Consider the following 17,183-nt stretch of genomic DNA (forward strand, 5'->3'; position numbering starts at 1 on the left):
GATGCCCAGTACACACCAACGATCTGACTAGCGAACCGACAGGGGATCTTCCAAAGAGGGATATGGGTACATTCTCTCTAGTCCATCTGTGTTGAAGGTATGTTGTCGTTCTGGTCTTTTCTTTTCTTTTCTCACCTCTCTGTTTCACATTGCGTCTCACCGTTTTGCATGTGAGAATTTCACCCAGAGTGAAATAACTTGTATCCTCTTACAACAAGGATCTGTTTATCTGTAAGAAAAACATTTTGCTCAGAGCGGCTGACGGGCGTGTGAGCATCACTTTGGCTTTAACTATGTGTGCTATCGGTGTTCGCAAAGTGTAATTGTACATGAAGTCTGCGCGGAATAACTTTATCAGCCAAGTGTGATGTAGAAATACAGCAATTATAGATACTGTGGGTGTAATTAGGAGCATCTTAATGAACAGACTTTCAAATTGGATGTTGCGTGCATGATGGAGTCAGACTTGGGTAGATGTGCCATCTTGTGTAGCCTATATCCAAAGAGCGCATTTACACATTTACAGTGAAACTTTGGAAGCAACACTGCATCATAACTTTAGCAGTCCAATGTTCTTAGAAGGGAGGTAACATAAGTTACTTTGCAGTCTAAATGGATTGATAATCAAATGTTCTTTTAGTAGCTTCTTCAATGTAAAAGCTGGTGAATTTGCCACTTTTAAAAGCGGCAGCTGGTCGGGTGAACAGCTAACTGTTGCTGCAGGCTTCATGGACAGGGCAGATATTTCATTTGTTCCTCTGAATGTGTGAGCAGCAGTTTAAATGCTCCTTGGAGTCCCCTGCTGTCATCAAGTGGTAATCAGGGTGACAGACTGACTGAGATGTGTTGCATATGCTTCTATACTGAGCTCTGCTCCTCCTTCTCATCTCGCCGCTTGCTGCTCCGCCATGACTCTCCATCCTCTTCCTCATCAAAGCGCAGGGACGTGGCTTGGCTCTCCTGCTGTGATTGATATTCTCTCCACCTCGCCGATCCGTCATGATCTGCCCCCTCTCCGCTTTGATCCAATACTGATTGACCCGTGTGACATTCACCTTGCCTGCCATGTCAAACATCTCCCTCTCTTTGCTCCTACAAAGCCCCTTTGAAATCCGGAAAATGTTTTACCCATGCAATTCTCCTGAGAGTTAGAGGTGTGGCCGTGTCGACCGCAGTGGTCACCTTTCTAGTCAAAGACCGGAGAGATACCTGGCATTCATGTTCATTGAGTGCTCAAAAGCAAATGACTTGCCTTGTCACGTGCTCGGTTCAATTGTCTTTGTGCTGACGTTACAGCAAAATCAAAGTAAAATGTCACAAAGGCCACCTGAGCGTAACTCTAAAATGGCACCATTTATCCTTCATGTTATACAAAAGCAGTCAAATATACAGCATTAATGCACATCACTCAAAATGGTAGGTCTACCTGTTGCTATGGTGAACCATATATTTCGGACTGTGACACAGTATCCAGAGTAAAATGTGACTCATGGAGTATCCGATATTTGTAATTTCTCAGACATGTTTTCCTACTCCCCTGCCCTGGCATCTTCATTATACAAGTGGAAACAATAGCCATAGTTTACAAGGACATCTTTAATCGTCTTCCTCATTTAATTTCACCAAGACTAGGGGTCAATCAAACCAGTTCATTTACTGACATAAACAACATTGTTTACGTCTGCATTTTCTTTATTAGATGGGTTTAAATCCAGCCAATATAGAGAGGTGAAGTGTGGGAGGCTTTGGGTCTATTACACCCTTTTCTGAGTCAGGCCTTCAACACTGTCCACAGGAGTTCAGGGGTTCAGGGATGCTGAAGGGCATTTGTGAGATGTACTGTCTGTGTTTTGAGAGGCGATCAGTTTTCCTGCAGGTGTCGAGAGCTAGACATGTAACTCGACTTCAGTGGCCTCTCCATGTGGTGTACTGTACACGGAAACCATGTAAGTGGAACACATTAGCCATGTTACAGTGCCCCCTGATGGACACACCTGGGAAAAACACTCCTCCCGCCGAACTCCTCTCTTCCCTGAGGCAGTCTGCCAGAGCCCCCTCCCCAAGTCCCTCAGATATGTTTACAGATCGACTCGGCCAAGTGGTCATGACTTGAAGCTGTGTTGAGATAGCTGATTCGCACAAAGCAGAGCTCCAATCCATCATGTGCTCCAGCATTTTGTGAGACAGCTCTTTTCCCCAGCTTTGAGAGAAATCAGGCTTTGCCAAGTAGCTGCATAGCTTCTAAAGCGGTGAAATATCACAGTGGTCCTTCTTCATTTTGTCTGCCAGTGGTTTGTGACTCCCACGAAATTGCTTGACCTCAACCTTTACAGGGAACTGTCCCTCTGTGGGTCTTTTCCTTAAAGATTGTTAGGCTTGAATGTCATTTTACGTTGCCCTCCATTTTGTGAAAGGGAGCGGGGAGTCAAGAGAATTAGAATGTATTTCAGGTTCTGGAGCAAGTGGTGCATTGCTGCAACTCGGGGAAGGAGGGAGTGTGGGGTAGAGAAGGAAGGGGGAATGCTGCGAACACACTGTTGCTAGGAAACACTTGTGGCTTCTCCTCTTCTCTCCCTGTCTCCTTGAAGAAGCCAGAACAAAGTGACTGAAAGAAGCAGCCAGAGTGAAATGTCACTCGTATCCTCTGAGGAGTTATAGGGAATGTGGCGCATGTACCCAACAGGCACTCTGAGCAAACATACCCCCATCTCTAATTCCTTGCCGTATGTCTATCAGCATAATCCCCCGAACAGATATTTGATTATCAAAGCCGCCCGGCTGAAAAGGCTCAACTCTCTCTGCCACCAAAACCCCTTTTCTCCCACCACATTAAGATTCAGAGTGTGTCGACACGCCACCAGTGGCCTTCTCCAGTCCTATAACTCCCCCAGGGGAGGGAGGGAATATAACCCAGCTGTACTAGACATAACAGCCTGACTGGTGCTTTGCTGTTGGGCACACTTGGTCATCAAAGAGGCTCCCAACAGATTGCCCATCATGTGCTATGTTCACGTGGCAGCATTTGAATGGTCAAAATAGAGTGGAGTGAATTCATTTTATTGATTGAATGGAGTTGCATTGTGTGCCTGCCGAAAGCGAATTATCTCGTGAACTCGAGAATAATGTTTTTATTTTTTATTTTATCTTGTTCAGTAAAGCTCTGACAGGCGGGCATGCAGCGGTGAGATGTACTCACGAGACTCAAAGGCTTCCGTCCATACTAACGCCGACGTGGCACGGTCACATGTAAAACCGTATTATTGCAGGATAAAACACGTGTTTTGGAGATATGATTACACCGGTATTACACCACTGAAGGAGAAAAGTGCTGTTTTGGTTCCGAAGGAGAGTCGAAGATGCTGAGTACGTCGCTGACGCTGATGACGATTTACAATGAATAAAAGTCATAGCGCCAATGGACTCATAGATCTGGTAAGGTTAGCCTGGGTATAGCAGTCCCTTTAGGAGCGGAAACACAGTGAAGAATCGGTCCCTTCAGGAGAGAGAGCGAGAGACTGGGTGGATATGTTATTTTAAATGCCAATATCAATATTGACTGTGGTGGAATGTCCTGTGGCCAGGAGGGATGCATACTCACGACTGGGCTGACCTGGTTTCACACAGTCTTCTCTTTGTGTTGGCCTCACGACACCCACACAACTCCTCCACAGGACTGGTAAGCACTGCACACACTTTACTATCAAGACCTAGCTTTACACGTTTGCCTATAATAAAGTCTCTATCTATTTGAGAATGTATTCAGTCTTCTATTATGAATCGACTCTTCAAAATCGAATGCTTGCCGAACATTACGTAACAATTCTTGGTCCTATTCTTGTTTTTGTAGGTTTTTGGAGTGCCCGTCCAAACTGCCAGAATGCTGTTAAGAATCTCCATGATCTCAGCTCTTCTTGCATACTGTAAGTATATTGTCCAGTAGTAAATGCAGGCTACTTTACCAGCCTCTTAGAGCATGCACCATGGAAGAGGGGTTGCAATTTTAAAAGTGGATTTCAGTCAAAACAATAAACACACTCCGTGCCTAGCAACCCCACAACAACAGTGCATGAAGAGAACCGTATTAAGTGGCTGTAAATGAATGTCAACAGAATCCTCGGGGGGGGGGGGTTGCGTCAGTTTATTGGTGGAATGGCTGTAATTTACAGCGTGATGGAGTGTTCCGTGCAACATTGCATCTAACCCAGGGTGCTAGGCGCTAGCTATCAGAGTGGCTTTGAAGGACTGGGGAGTAACAGGCAGCATCCCCCCCCCCCCCCTTTTTTCCTTCCACCTTTATTTAACCAGGTAGGCTAGTTGAGAACAAGTTCTCATTTGCAACTGTGGCCTGGCCAAGATAAAGCCAAGCAGTTTGACACACACAACGACACAGAGGCACACATGGAATAATCAAACAATACAATCAATAGTAATACAGTAGAACAATCTATATGCAGCGTGTGCAAATGAGGTAGGATAAGAGAGGTAGGGCAATAAATAGGCCACGGTGGCAAAGTAATTACAGGACAGCAATTAAACAATTAAAGAGCAATTAAACTAAATAACACTCTTATTAAGGCAATGAAACTATTCAACTGTCTGTCTCAGTAAAATAAGACACTCTACCATGTAAATAGTCGTGTTGTCTAAGTATCTGGAAACAGGGCTCCGCCTGGTTGCATAAAAACTACCAGTGAGTGCTATTTAACCTAACAACAAGTCCATGTGGACCAGCATGTGCAGTTAGTTGTGTTTGAGATGTGTGTTCATATCAGGGGCTGCCTGGGTAATCAATTAGTATTGATTTATCTAGAGAATCCAACCCCACTGCATTTCCTCGAGGTTACAATGGTGTCGCGTGTGCCAGAGAGAAATTGCTTTCCGTAAGGCCTGACTATGCCTTAGTGATAAGTAGCTCATTTCAATTACAAGGGCCGGCCTGTGTGTTCAGGTGCCATGACTGATTGGAAATTCATTGTGCAGAGTAATAGAGTTAATGAAGATCCAACACTAGTGTTGAGGCCTGGATGGGAGCAATGGATGCCGGTCAGAATAACTACAACCTTGCCCATTAACCTCGAAGCTTAGAAGTAAACGCCTTGTTAGGGTTTTACCTGTGGAGGCCCCTGCATGCTTTCTACAGCGTTGTTGCAGGAAAAGTTCATTCATTGAGAGTGATTGAGAAGTCACCCCCCCACCTCTCTCTCTCTCTCTCTCTCTCTCTCTCTCTCTCTCTCTCTCTCTCTCTCTCTCTCTCTCTCTCTCTCTCTCTCTCTCTCTCTCTCCTACATCCAAGTCCTGCTGTTTGGTTTTGCTCTTGAACGTGAAAAGCAAAGGGGTGGAGGGGTGAAGAAGGTCGGAGATGTCATTGAAGTAAACAAGGATTTGAAGGTGGGAAAAGACAATAAAGGAAAGAAGAAGAAGGTTGAAGGTGTTGTTGAGGTCAAACGGGATCCAACAGTGAGAAACGACAAGAAGGGAAAGAAGCTGACCCAAAACGAAAAGGTCAAAGGGAAGGAGACAGGAAGTCCAAAAAGGGACAAGGAGTTAAGGAACGACACTGTCTGCTCCAGCATCGGTGGCATCTGCCAACGCAGTTCCTACATCTGTCAGGGGAGGTACCTGAAGAACAAGTGTGCTGCACATAAGACAAACCAGTGCTGTATGCCAGGTAACACACTACTCCGTAACACTCTGCTTGGTAGTTCACATTAGGAGTCTTTTGGCTTTCTGCTATGTTCAGTGGTAACACAGTCTCATGTCTTGTCCCTACAGCCGGTGCTTGGAGCGTCCTGTGTGCCGGTCACCATAACAACAGAGTGAGGGGTTGTGACTTGTTTGGCTGTGGGGGCTTCGACTCTAGAAGGTCTCTGACATGGGAGGGGGCCTATTTTATCCTCTTTTGGGGGCATTTCACAGAGCTTATCATACCTCTCTGAGCTTGACACTGCTCATGTTTAAACCACAGAAAGATGGGTTACGTCACATTATTGACACTATAGGTTGAAACACACGTCTCAGGCGGCAAGTAGCCTAGCGGTTAAGTTTAAGAGTATTGGGTCAGTAACCGAAAGGTTGCTAGTTTGAATCTCCAAAGCCAACTAGGCGAAAAATCTGTCAATGTGCCCTTGAGCAAGGCACTTAACCCTAATTGCTCATGTAAGTCACTCTGGAGAAGAGCGTCTGCTATATGCGTAACATGTAAATAGGCATTTCTAAATATGCGTTTGCATCAAAGGTTTAAACATATTTTGTATGATTTCTCTCACAGAGATGATGACAGCCTCCACAAGGCAGTGGATGTGGTGTGTGACGATTACAGCATTGTCAACGCCCCCTTCTCAGGTACCCTGAGGGGGCCGGTGGTGGGTATCCAGTACGATGGCGTTAAACTTACCAACTCCGGTGAGCACTTCATACTGTACAGTATCCTTCATTGCCGTAGATTTCACATTCAGCGGGTAAAAAAACAGCACAAGAGACTGGTAACTCAATGATGCTCCTATACCATGACTGTGAGAGTGGGACCTTGAACAGCTCTAACTAATCATTATAACCTTTCTAGACGATCTAGTAGCGTGTAATGGGGCATTAGGTAGGCCTGTGTTCTGTCCAGGCCAGAGGCTGATGTCTCGTTGTGGGGGAAGTAACGAGGGATTTGGAGGGATTAGCCACGCTAGTGGAGGAGGGCTGAGATCCCACTGAACTCCCCTTTGCCTTTGACACTTGGACCTGGCTGCTTTTGAATCCCCATCAAAGGCAGCTGACGCATAATGATCTCCAGTAATGGCCGTCGTTAAGGCCGCAGCCATGCGTCTGCATTAAGCCGTGTGCATCCTGGCCTGATAAGCAGCAGCGGGGGAAACGGGTAAACAACATTATTCTGCTCCTCGCTACCTCTAATTCAACCGCAGTATGGGAGGAACACATGTTCTGTCAGACTCGTTCATCTTTGTGCAAACTGCGGCGTGATTGGGCCTCACAGGGAACAAATGAACGATCATCTGATTGCAGTGCAGTGTTGAAGAATGAGGGAATAAGCAGTTTTCCACGGCTTCCTAATGTGTGTTAGTGCCAGTTTGTTTTTGCTGTCATGGCAAGAAGATCTGGGACTAAATGGGTATTGTTCATATTACTATTGTTTCACGCTTTATCATAACCAAGGTCTGATGTGCATCACAAGATGGTATTGTCCCACTGAGCTAAAGCCTGGGCAAGTCTTCAGGTCTTGGATGCTCAAGGTTACTCATCACGCAAGGGTTGTTCACCGAGTTATCTCCCTCCCATTAACAGTATTTTCTTAATTTGTACGACAGAGTACTGTGTGAAGATCTTCAACATCCGTCCGTACCGCTACATGGGGCCCATCTCTCAGGGAGAGGCCCTGGGTTACCTGCTGCCCCTACAGGAGCGCTTCTCTGGCATCACTTCACACATGGAGCTGCAGATGTGTGACCGCTCCGACCCATCACCATACATCTGAACACTCCTGGGCCACGTGACAGGCCTCTATAGACTCAGGCTGGGGACACAGATACTTTTCTGAATCCCAAATACTGATTTCCCTAATATGTGATGGGGAAAAAAAACTCTATATATAAACTACAACCATATTTCTCTTGGTATTCGTCTCTATGGTCCTCCCATGTGAGTGAATAGGCCAGGTACAACTGCAATTCTCCTTTGCACCAACAGAGGGCATTAAACAACAAAATGTTCCTAGATGCGGTATTCATAATGTACCACAAGATGATGCTACATCTCAACACAAACCTCTGTGTTGGGCTGAAAATGTATCACAAAAAATAGCTCATCCACGCCAGCTTCAATTAAAGTGTGTGTAGGGCCTTCTATTTGGATGGCACTCTTAAGATAACAAAAAAAGAAGGCAAACACAGTGGACAAGCAATACTACAACCCCCTTAATTGTGTGTTTTTCAGCTAATTTTAACATTTGTGTCTTTCTAAATGTATCTGTGTTTCTCCATATATGAATGTAGTGCATGTTCAATAAAAGGCTATTATAAACTGGTTACTGAAGTAATTAAAGCAGTAAAAACAAATGTTTGTCATACCCCATGGTACACTGTCTCATATACCACAGCTGTCAGCCAATCAGCATTCAGGGCTGGAACCACCCATTTGATATTTGCCAGTATAGAGTGCCCTTCAAACAACTGGATTCACATCAAGATCAGACAGCTCTGTTTGACAGATGCTGGTCTTCTTTTGCTTGAGACGGGAAAGATAAGTAAGATATAGTCCATGTGCTCCTAACAACAACAGACCCGTTCATTGTCAATCCAGACGAAAACATAAATAAATGTGCTCTACTTTCCTCGTGAGCTAATTTCAATGCTGGTAGACAGATGGTAGAGACAACATCATTTCACATTAAGAGCATATTATTCATGGCACCACTCAGATTCAAGGCAAGTTATAGAAGTGTTCATGTCAGATTTATCTTGTGGGAAAACGTGCCAAAAGCCATTTGGCCTGTATCACCTGATCTACCTCCTCACGGTACATATCTGAAATGGGACTTTTGAAAGGATTCCAAAACAGAATCTCTATCACTGAGGATGCCAAATCATCAACATCTTTCTCCATTCTATTACCTTCTACAGTTTCATATTTTAGTCAATGCTCTTATCCAGAGTAATTTAAAGGCACAATTGGGGTTGTTTTGATGTGATTTGACGTGCCTTGCTCCAGGGAACATCGTCAGATTTTTAACCTAGTCGGCTCGGGATTCAAGCAACCCTTTCAGTTACTGGCCCACCACTTTTAACCACTAGGCTACCTGCCGCCCAGAGCCTACCCATTATACCTGCATTGTTTTTATGCTCAGCTCAGAGTTATACAGTATGTGTACAGAGTGAAGGAGGTTTCGGACATACACCAACCCCCTGTTGGTGACATCCATGGGCAAACAGCTCAGCAGCAGCTTGAGTGAATTTTGGCTCACCACCACCACAACCTTCAGGGAGGGCTCATGCTCATCACTTGATGTGTCAACTATATTTAATGATGACCGAGGCACGAAGACCAGGCACTGATGTTGAGTAACAGGTAAGACCATTGGGTTTCTACCCCCTGTTGGTCTAGAATTATTGTGGGCATGAGGGAAACATGCCAGGCATATGTGTTGCATTCTTGAAGTTGTGCCTTGGTATACAGTCTTTGGCTGATTCTTAAGGATATTTATTGATCTTGTTTCACAGTAGATATTACAATCTTTACATGACAAAATCATATTGAATAATACAGGATACACTGAGTGTACATAACATTAGGGACATCTGCTCTTTCCACGACATAGACTGACCAGGTGAATACAGGTGTAAGCTCTGATCCCTTATTGATGTCACTTGCTAAATCCACGTCAATCAGTGTAGATGAAGGGGAGGAGACAGGTTAAAGAAGGATTTTTAAGCCTTGAGACAATTGAGACAGGGATTGTGTATGTGTGTCATTCATGAATTATTATGATGTAGCCAATTTTGACTTTGGCCCATCTAGAGAGTAGGGTGTAAATGTGACCTACAATTTGGGGTGTCCACTTTGTACCTCTATTTTTGAAACTAGGAGGCGGGGCACTGCTTTCCCGCAGTTCGGTTAACAACGGCGAGGGCAGGTGTTTGGCAGGCTGGAGCGAGGGACACTGTGTGATAGCTAGGACTCCGGTACACAGCAGGAGAGTGCTGGGATAGATAGCTAGAGAACTAGGACACCGGTAGACAGTGTCCTTCGCCTATTGGGCACCGACCCTATCTTGCACTGACCCTACGCCCACTCAATAGACTATATATGCACGCCATATACACACTCACACACTAATTTATACTCACAAACAAAACCCAAACACGTTCACATACACTACATACAGTACCAGTCAAAAGTTTGGACACACCAACTGTTCAAGGGTTTTTCTTTATATATAATATTTTCTACATTGTAGAATAATAGTGAAGACATCAAAACTATGAAATACCACATGAAATCATGTGGTAACCCAAAAAAGTGTTAAACAAATCCAAGCATATTTAATATTTTAGATTCTTCAAAGTAGGCACCCTTTGCCTTGATGACAGCTTTGCACACTCTTGGCATTCTCTCAACCAGCATAAGAAATGATTTTCTAACCTTCTTGAAGGAGTTCCCACGTGCTGATCACTTGTTGGCTGCTTTTCCTTCACTCTGCGGTCCAACTCATCCCAAACCATCTCAATTGGGTTGAGGTCAGGTGATTGTGGAGGCCAGGTCATCTGATGCAGCACTCCATCACTCTCCTTCTTAGTCAAATAGCCCTTACGTAGCCTGGAGGTGTGTTGGGTCATTGTCCTGTTGAAAAACAAATGATAGACCCACTAAGCGCAAACCAGATGAAATGGCGTATTGCTGCAGAATGCTGTGGTAGCCGTGCTGGTGTAGTGTGCCTTGAATTTTAAATAAATCACTGACAGTGTCACCAGCAAAGCACCCCACACCATTACACCTCCTCCTCCATGCTTCACGGTGGGAACCACACAAGTGGATCTGTTCACCTACTTTGCGTCTCACAAAGACACGGTGGTTGGAACCAAAAATCTCAATTTTGGACTCAGACCAAAGGACAGATTTACACCAATCTAATGTCCATTGCTCATATTTCTTGGCCCAAGCAAGTCTCTTCTTATTAGTGGTGTCCTACAGTAGTGGTTTCTTTGCAGCAAATCGACCATGAAGGCCTGGTTCACGCAGTCTCCTCTGAACAGTTGACATTGAGCTGTGTCTGTTACTTGAACTCTGTGAGGTGTTAATTTGGGCTACAATTTCTGATGTTGGTAAATCAAATTAACTTGTCCTCTGCAGCAGAGGACAAGCACTGTGTCTTCCTTTCCTGTGGCAGTCCTCATGAGATGGTTTTTGCGACTGCACTTGAAGAAACGTTCAAAGTTCGTGAAATGTTCTGCATCGACTGACCTTCATGTCTTAAAGTAATGATGGACTGTCATTTCTCTTTGCTTATTTGAGCTGTTCTTGTCATAAAATGTATTTGGTCTTTTACCAAATAGGGCTATCTTCTGTATACCACCCATACCTTGTCACAACACAACTGAATGGCTCAAACGCATTAAGAAGGAAAGAAATTCCACAAATTAACTTTAAACAAGGCACTCTTGTTAAATGAAATGCATTCCAGGTGACGACCTCATGAAGCTAGTTGAGAGAATGCCAAGAGTGTGGAAAGCTGTCACCAAGGCAAAGGGTGGCTACTTTGAAGAATTTAACATATTAAATCTATTTTGATTTGTTTAACACTTTTTGGTGACTACATGATTCCATATGCGTTATTTCATAGTTTTGATGTCTTCACTATTATTCTACAATGTAGAAAACAGTAAAAAAAACAATAAAAAAAACATGGAATGGCAAGTGTGTCCAAACTTTTGACTGGTACTGTACAAACACATACACATACACATGACACACACACACACATACTGACACAACACACACACACACACACACATACACATGACACACACACACACATACTGACACACACACACACACACACACACACACACACACACACACATACTGACACACACACACACACACACACACACACACACACACACACACACACACACACACCCTTTACACTCATTATTTGCTGTTGCTATTCTGTTCTTTATTTCACTCTTATTATTTTGTATCCTGCCTTCATGTACATATCTACCTCAAATGCCTTGTACCTCTGTAAATTTATCTGGTACTGGTACTTCCTGTATATAGCTCCATCCTTGTGTATTTTATTTTACCCCACACCATCTTGTTATTATTATTTTTTTTATTAAAAAATAAAACTCTGCATCGTTGGGAAGAGCTCGTAAGCAAGCATTGCATGGTAAAGTCTACACCTGTTGTATTGGGCACATGTGACAAATAATATTTGATGCAATTTTTCCTGCAGTTCTAATAATAATAATACATTTATTTCAGAGGAAATCCAGAATATCAAAAGGGTCACACAAGCATGAAGATAGCATGCTCCAGGGGGGGCCTTAATGCAGGAACAAATGGGATGCTCGAAGGGGGCGTTTCTACGGACGCAGCATTGCCCACAAGCAGGAACGCCCGAATTGCTGGCCGCAATCACACACTATTGGATCAAGCAGAAATCGCTCAGTTCTGCCTCCAGGACAAGACTCATCCCAATAATCGTCAACCTGATTTAAAGTGTCGCAGGCAGGGCTGGTCTGTGGTGGAGGCTTTCCAGTTATCAAATTAGAGTCGGTGAGCTGGGATAGGCTGGGAGTTTGGTTCAGAGAAGTTCGGACATAGCCTACTGCGGGACGGGGCAAGAAGAGTAGCGACTGAATGTGGGACAGGAAATCTGACGTGGACCATCTACGAGAAATAATCGCATTTGTTGCATCCAGCAATCAAGGATCTCACCCGCGTGAATGACAAAGGTTGGGTGGGTAAACTTTGTCATTCGGGTCTGATCGTTCTAAAACCGGGCTGTTGTTTTTAGTGGAAGCGCTGAAAGAGAACATCATGCCAAGGCGGACCGTGCACGAAGTAACAGTTCAAGATGTTCAGAAGAGGAGAAATCCGAACAAACACTATGTGAGTCAACAAGTCATTTTTACTATGGTAGAGGACCGACCACATCTGTATATTGTAGGAAAGTACACGCCACAAAACCCTTATTTTCTTCGATTCAAGTTCAGTTATAATATTTTTCGTTCGCTGGCTGCTCTGGTCAGGAAAGGTAAAAACAAAGGGAGTATCAAATTACATTTAACCAAAATAGTTGCTGCAAAAAAAAAAGATTACAGTGCGACTTTGTTGCATTAATCTAAAGAAAATTAGAATGGAGGATATATATATATATAGATTTATTTTTTCTTAGACCTGAACACTTGTCAACATCTGGAAATAACGGGGCGTCATGCATGCACTTTCCAGATGCTGGGTGTTATTTTACATACAAATCCAAATACCTTTTAGGCCTATACTAGGCTACTAGTGAAATAATGACAGTAAAGCCTTTTGAACAGTACTAAGAATGTACACCTGATTATGACTTTATTTTATTTAACTAGGCAAGTCAGTTTAAGAACAAATTCTTATTTACAATGACGGCCTAGGAACAGTGGGTTAACTGCCTTTTTCAGGGGCAGAAGGGCATGTTTTCACCTTGTCAGCTTGGGGATTCGATCCAGCAACCTTTCAGTTACTGGTCCAAAGCTCTAACCACTAGCCGCACGAACTTTAATAAACATACACATCACAAAACAAATATGAATAAGTGTGTTTTCCAAAACTGCTGCAACTTGGATGTTATAAGACTATTACAGTAAAGTAGAGTAAAATTCTATGCACCTGAGAAAGAACAATGAGGTCAACATGGTGGTTTTGGAAGGAGTGGAGGGCATGATTAGGTGTCTGTGTTTAGAGAACCTGACAGACTTTTCCAAACATCCCGAGGACATCGGTCTAATGTCTATTTCAGAATGGTTGCGAGACAACCAGATATCTTTCCTGAAGTGGAGAATCTGTGCATTACAGTATGATTATTTGGGTTGCCCTACCTACCAGGCCTTTATGCTCTCCTATAGAGGGCTTGCAATTGAGTCACACACTTATTTATATTATTTATTGAACCTTTATTTAACTAGGCAAGTCAGTTAAGAACTAATTCTTATTTACAATGACGGCCTAACCCGGCCAAAGCCTAACCCGGACGACGCTGGGCCAAATGTGTGCCGCACTGTTGGACTCCTAATCACGGCCGGTTGTGATACAGCCTGGAATCAAACCAGGGTCTGTAGTGGCGCCTCTAGTGCTGAGATGCAGCACCACTCGGGAGCCCAAATCACCTAGCAACCACACCAGGCGCCATGTTGGAAGACCAGAGTCAGTGTGGTGGAAGTCCTCCTCATCGTCCACATGACTGGCTGTGTTTAACTTCTGGAAGGTTGCCCATTATTTCATTTTTCTAAGGACGCAGAAAAAGGAGGCAGTGGGAGAACCTATTTAAGTAGGTAAATATATTTTTTACATGATAGCTACAGGAACTTTGTGTGCAGGCTAACTCAAATGAGCTGCTAACATAATGTTCGCTAGCTAGCCAAGTGAATTAAATATCACCAGCTAGCTAACTTAATATTAGCTAGTTACCTAGCCATCTTGATTTATTTATTGTTGTAACTTGAAATGCATTTGTAGCTAGGTACGTTAGCTAGCTAGCTAACAGCCGTGGAAGAGGGTGAAATGACGACTAGCAGTTCCAGCTGTCAGAGAAGAGGGCGTAGTTTACTCTGGATAAGACAGGTACTGTACCTTTGTGGGAGGATATTATGAAAAGATTAGTGAGGAAAACTGAGGACAGAGAGCTAGACCAACATAATATTCAGTGCTGTCTAATTTGAGTATAATGCAGCCTGTTTCTTTGTGATGTTTTCTGTCCGCAGATACCCAGTCTGCAGATGAGGTCCCAATGACTGTACCAAGAGAATAAGGGTACATTCTTGCATACCATGGATTTTATGTGTACCTATGTTACCTATGTTACCTATTTTGTCAATAAAAATACATTTGAAGTCACACACAATGCATAAACCTATTACAACTAGGGCAGGCCAACCCTGCTGGGTGTGCAGGCTTCTGTTCAAGCCCAGCACGAACACACCTGATTCAATTTATCAAACCTAATTAGTTGAAAATCAAGTGTGCTATTGCTGGTCTGCAACAGAAGTCTGTTCACCCAGTAGATCAGGGATCAGTGGAGCGAGTTTGGCCACCTCAGTTATTTTCTTTTTTTTGTTCACCTGAAATTAAGCTTTAGTAATAGCCTACCTGTTACTAAGATGTCTAACCTTTATGAGTTACCTTACTTGTATATACTTTGAAATTATATGAACGTGTTGTTTCATTGAAGTGAAGTGTATAACTTAATATAATATTCAATGTTGATTTAATCACAATCCTGGAATAAAGATGGGAAGGGAATCTGTCTGGTTCTGTGTTTTATTCTTGACTGAACCTTTTTGGTTCAGTCATAAGCTCTCCAAATTATTTTTATTTGATTGTCACTCTTTTTCAGGAGATTAGGATATATGTGAATCCATTTTGCAGCTGATAATGAATGACATGCAATGCCAATGCAGCCATAGGCTTACAGTACTACAGCTTTAGCCTTCTGGGCATTTGCAATGCACCCCTTGACATTGTGCATCTGAAGCAGATAATATCCTCACACATTGTTTACATATTGTTCAGCTATACAGTTGAAGTCTGAAGTTTACATACACTTTAGCCAAATACATTTAAACTCAGTTTATCACAATTCCTGACATTTCATCCAAGTAAAAATGAATTCCGCGTCTTAGGTCAGTTAGGATCACCACTTTATTTGAAGAATATGAAATGTCAGAATAATAGTAGAGAATTATTTATTTCAGCTTTTATTTCTTTCATCACATTCCTAGTGGGTCAGAAGTTTACATACACTGAATTAGTATTTGGTAGCATTGCCTTTAAATTGTTTAACTTGGGTCAAACGTTTCAGGTAGCCTTCCACAAGCTTCCCACAATAAGTTGGGTGAATTTTGGCCCATTCCTCCTGGCAGAGCTGTTGTAACGGAGTCAGGTTTGTAGGCCTCCTTGCTCTCACACGCTTTTTCAGTTCTTCCCACACATTTTCTATAGGATTGAGGTCAGGGCTTTGTGATGGCCACTCCAATACCTTGACTTTGTTGTCCTTAAGCAATTTGCCACAACTTTGGAAGTATGCTTGGGGTCATTGTCCATTTGGAAGACCCATTTGTGACCAAGCTTTAAATTCCTGACTGATGTCTTGCGATGTTGCTTCAATATATCCACATAATTCCCCTTCCTCATGATGCCATTTATTTTGTGAAGTCACCAGTCAGTCCTGCAGCAAAGCACCCTCACAACATGATGCTGCCACCCCGTGCTTCATGGTTGGGATGGTGTTCTTCAGCTTGCTAGCATCCCCCTTTTTCCTCCAAACATAACTATGGTCATTATGGCCAAACAGTTTTATTTTTGTTTCATCAGACCAGAGGACATTTTTCCAAAAGTAAAGTCTTTGTCCCCATCTGCAGTTGCAAACCATAGTCTGTTTTTTTATTGGCGGTTTTGGAGCAGTGGCATCTTCCTTGCTGAGCGGATTTCAGGTTATGTCGATGTAGGACTCGTTTTACTGTGGATATAGATACTTTTGTACCTGTTTCCTTCAGCATCTTCACAAGGCCCTTGCTGTGGTTATGTGATTGAGTTGCACTTTTCTCACCAAAGTACATTCATCTGTAGGAGAGAGAACGCATCTCCTTCCTGAGCGGTATGACGGCTACGTGGTCCCGTGGTGTTTATACCTGCGTACTAATGTTTTTACAGATGAATGTGGTACCTTCAGGCATTTGGAAGTTGCTCCCAAGGATGAACCAGACTTGTGGAGGTCTACATTGTTTTCTGAGGTCTTGGCTGATTTCTTTTGATTTTCCCATGATGTCAAGCTCACCATACCTTCTCTGCTATGCAATCTGGTTTCAGAGCTGGTCATGGGTGCACCTCAGCCACGCTCAAGTTCCTAAAAGATATCTTAACCGCCATCGATAAACATTACTGTGCAGCCGTATTCATTGATCTGGCCAAGGCTTTCGACTCTGTCAATCACCACATCCTCATCGGCAGACTCGACAGCCTTGGTTTCTCAAATGATTGCCTCGCCTGGTTCACCAACTACTTCTCTGATAGAGTTCAGTGTGTCAAATCGGAGGGTCTGTTGCCCGGACCTCTGGCCGTCTCTATGGGGGTGCCACAGGGTTCAATTCTTGGACCGACTCTCTTCTCTGTATACATCAATGATGGGGCTCTTGCTGCTGGTGAGTCTCTGATCCACCTCTACTCCGACGACACCATTCTGTATACTTTTGACCCTTCTTTGGACACTGTGTTAACAACCCTCCAGGCAAGCTTCAATGCCGTACAACTCTCCTTCCGTGGCCTCCAATTGCTCTTAAATAAAAGTAAAACAAAATGCATGCTCTTCAACCGATCGCTGCCTGCACCTGCCCCGCCTGTCCAACATCACTGCTATGGACGGCTCTGACTTAGAATACGTGGACAACTACAAATATCTAGGTGTCTGGTTAGACTATAAA

General features: G+C 43.5%; 2 protein-coding genes across 6 annotated transcripts in view; both read left to right on the top strand.

Annotated features, from left to right (window-relative positions):
• The window catches only part of LOC124000427, an 8,150-nt gene extending 131 nt beyond the window's left edge, over positions 1–8,019 (top strand). The window contains exons 1-7 of one of the 2 annotated variants that reach the window (XM_046306777.1): positions 1–97; positions 3,582–3,676; positions 3,848–3,920; positions 5,294–5,668; positions 5,773–5,863; positions 6,269–6,402; positions 7,314–8,019. The exon at positions 1–97 is cut by the window's left edge and continues 131 nt beyond it. In XM_046306777.1, the coding sequence (XP_046162733.1) occupies positions 3,587–3,676; positions 3,848–3,920; positions 5,294–5,668; positions 5,773–5,863; positions 6,269–6,402; positions 7,314–7,480 (930 nt within the window). In that variant the 5' untranslated portion in view covers positions 1–97; positions 3,582–3,586 and the 3' untranslated portion in view covers positions 7,481–8,019. Of the gene's footprint in view, positions 98–2,915; positions 3,677–3,847; positions 3,921–5,293; positions 5,669–5,772; positions 5,864–6,268; positions 6,403–7,313 lie in introns of those variants that run through there. The other variant, XM_046306776.1, reaches the window with a different exon arrangement.
• Positions 8,020–12,124: 4,105 nt separating this feature from the next.
• Positions 12,125–17,183, top strand: part of LOC123998786 (SH3 and PX domain-containing protein 2B-like) — a 78,763-nt gene continuing 73,704 nt past the window's right edge. For 2 of the 4 annotated variants that reach the window (XM_046303935.1, XM_046303934.1), the window contains exon 1: positions 12,126–12,618. In XM_046303935.1, coding sequence (XP_046159891.1) covers positions 12,547–12,618 — 72 coding nt within the window. In that variant the 5' untranslated portion in view covers positions 12,126–12,546. Of the gene's footprint in view, positions 12,619–17,183 lie in introns of all 4 variants that reach the window. The other 2 variants (XM_046303933.1, XM_046303936.1) reach the window with 2 other exon arrangements.

Source organism: Oncorhynchus gorbuscha, linkage group LG16 (genome assembly GCF_021184085.1).
Source record: "Oncorhynchus gorbuscha isolate QuinsamMale2020 ecotype Even-year linkage group LG16, OgorEven_v1.0, whole genome shotgun sequence".
Taxonomy (NCBI): domain Eukaryota; kingdom Metazoa; phylum Chordata; class Actinopteri; order Salmoniformes; family Salmonidae; genus Oncorhynchus; species Oncorhynchus gorbuscha.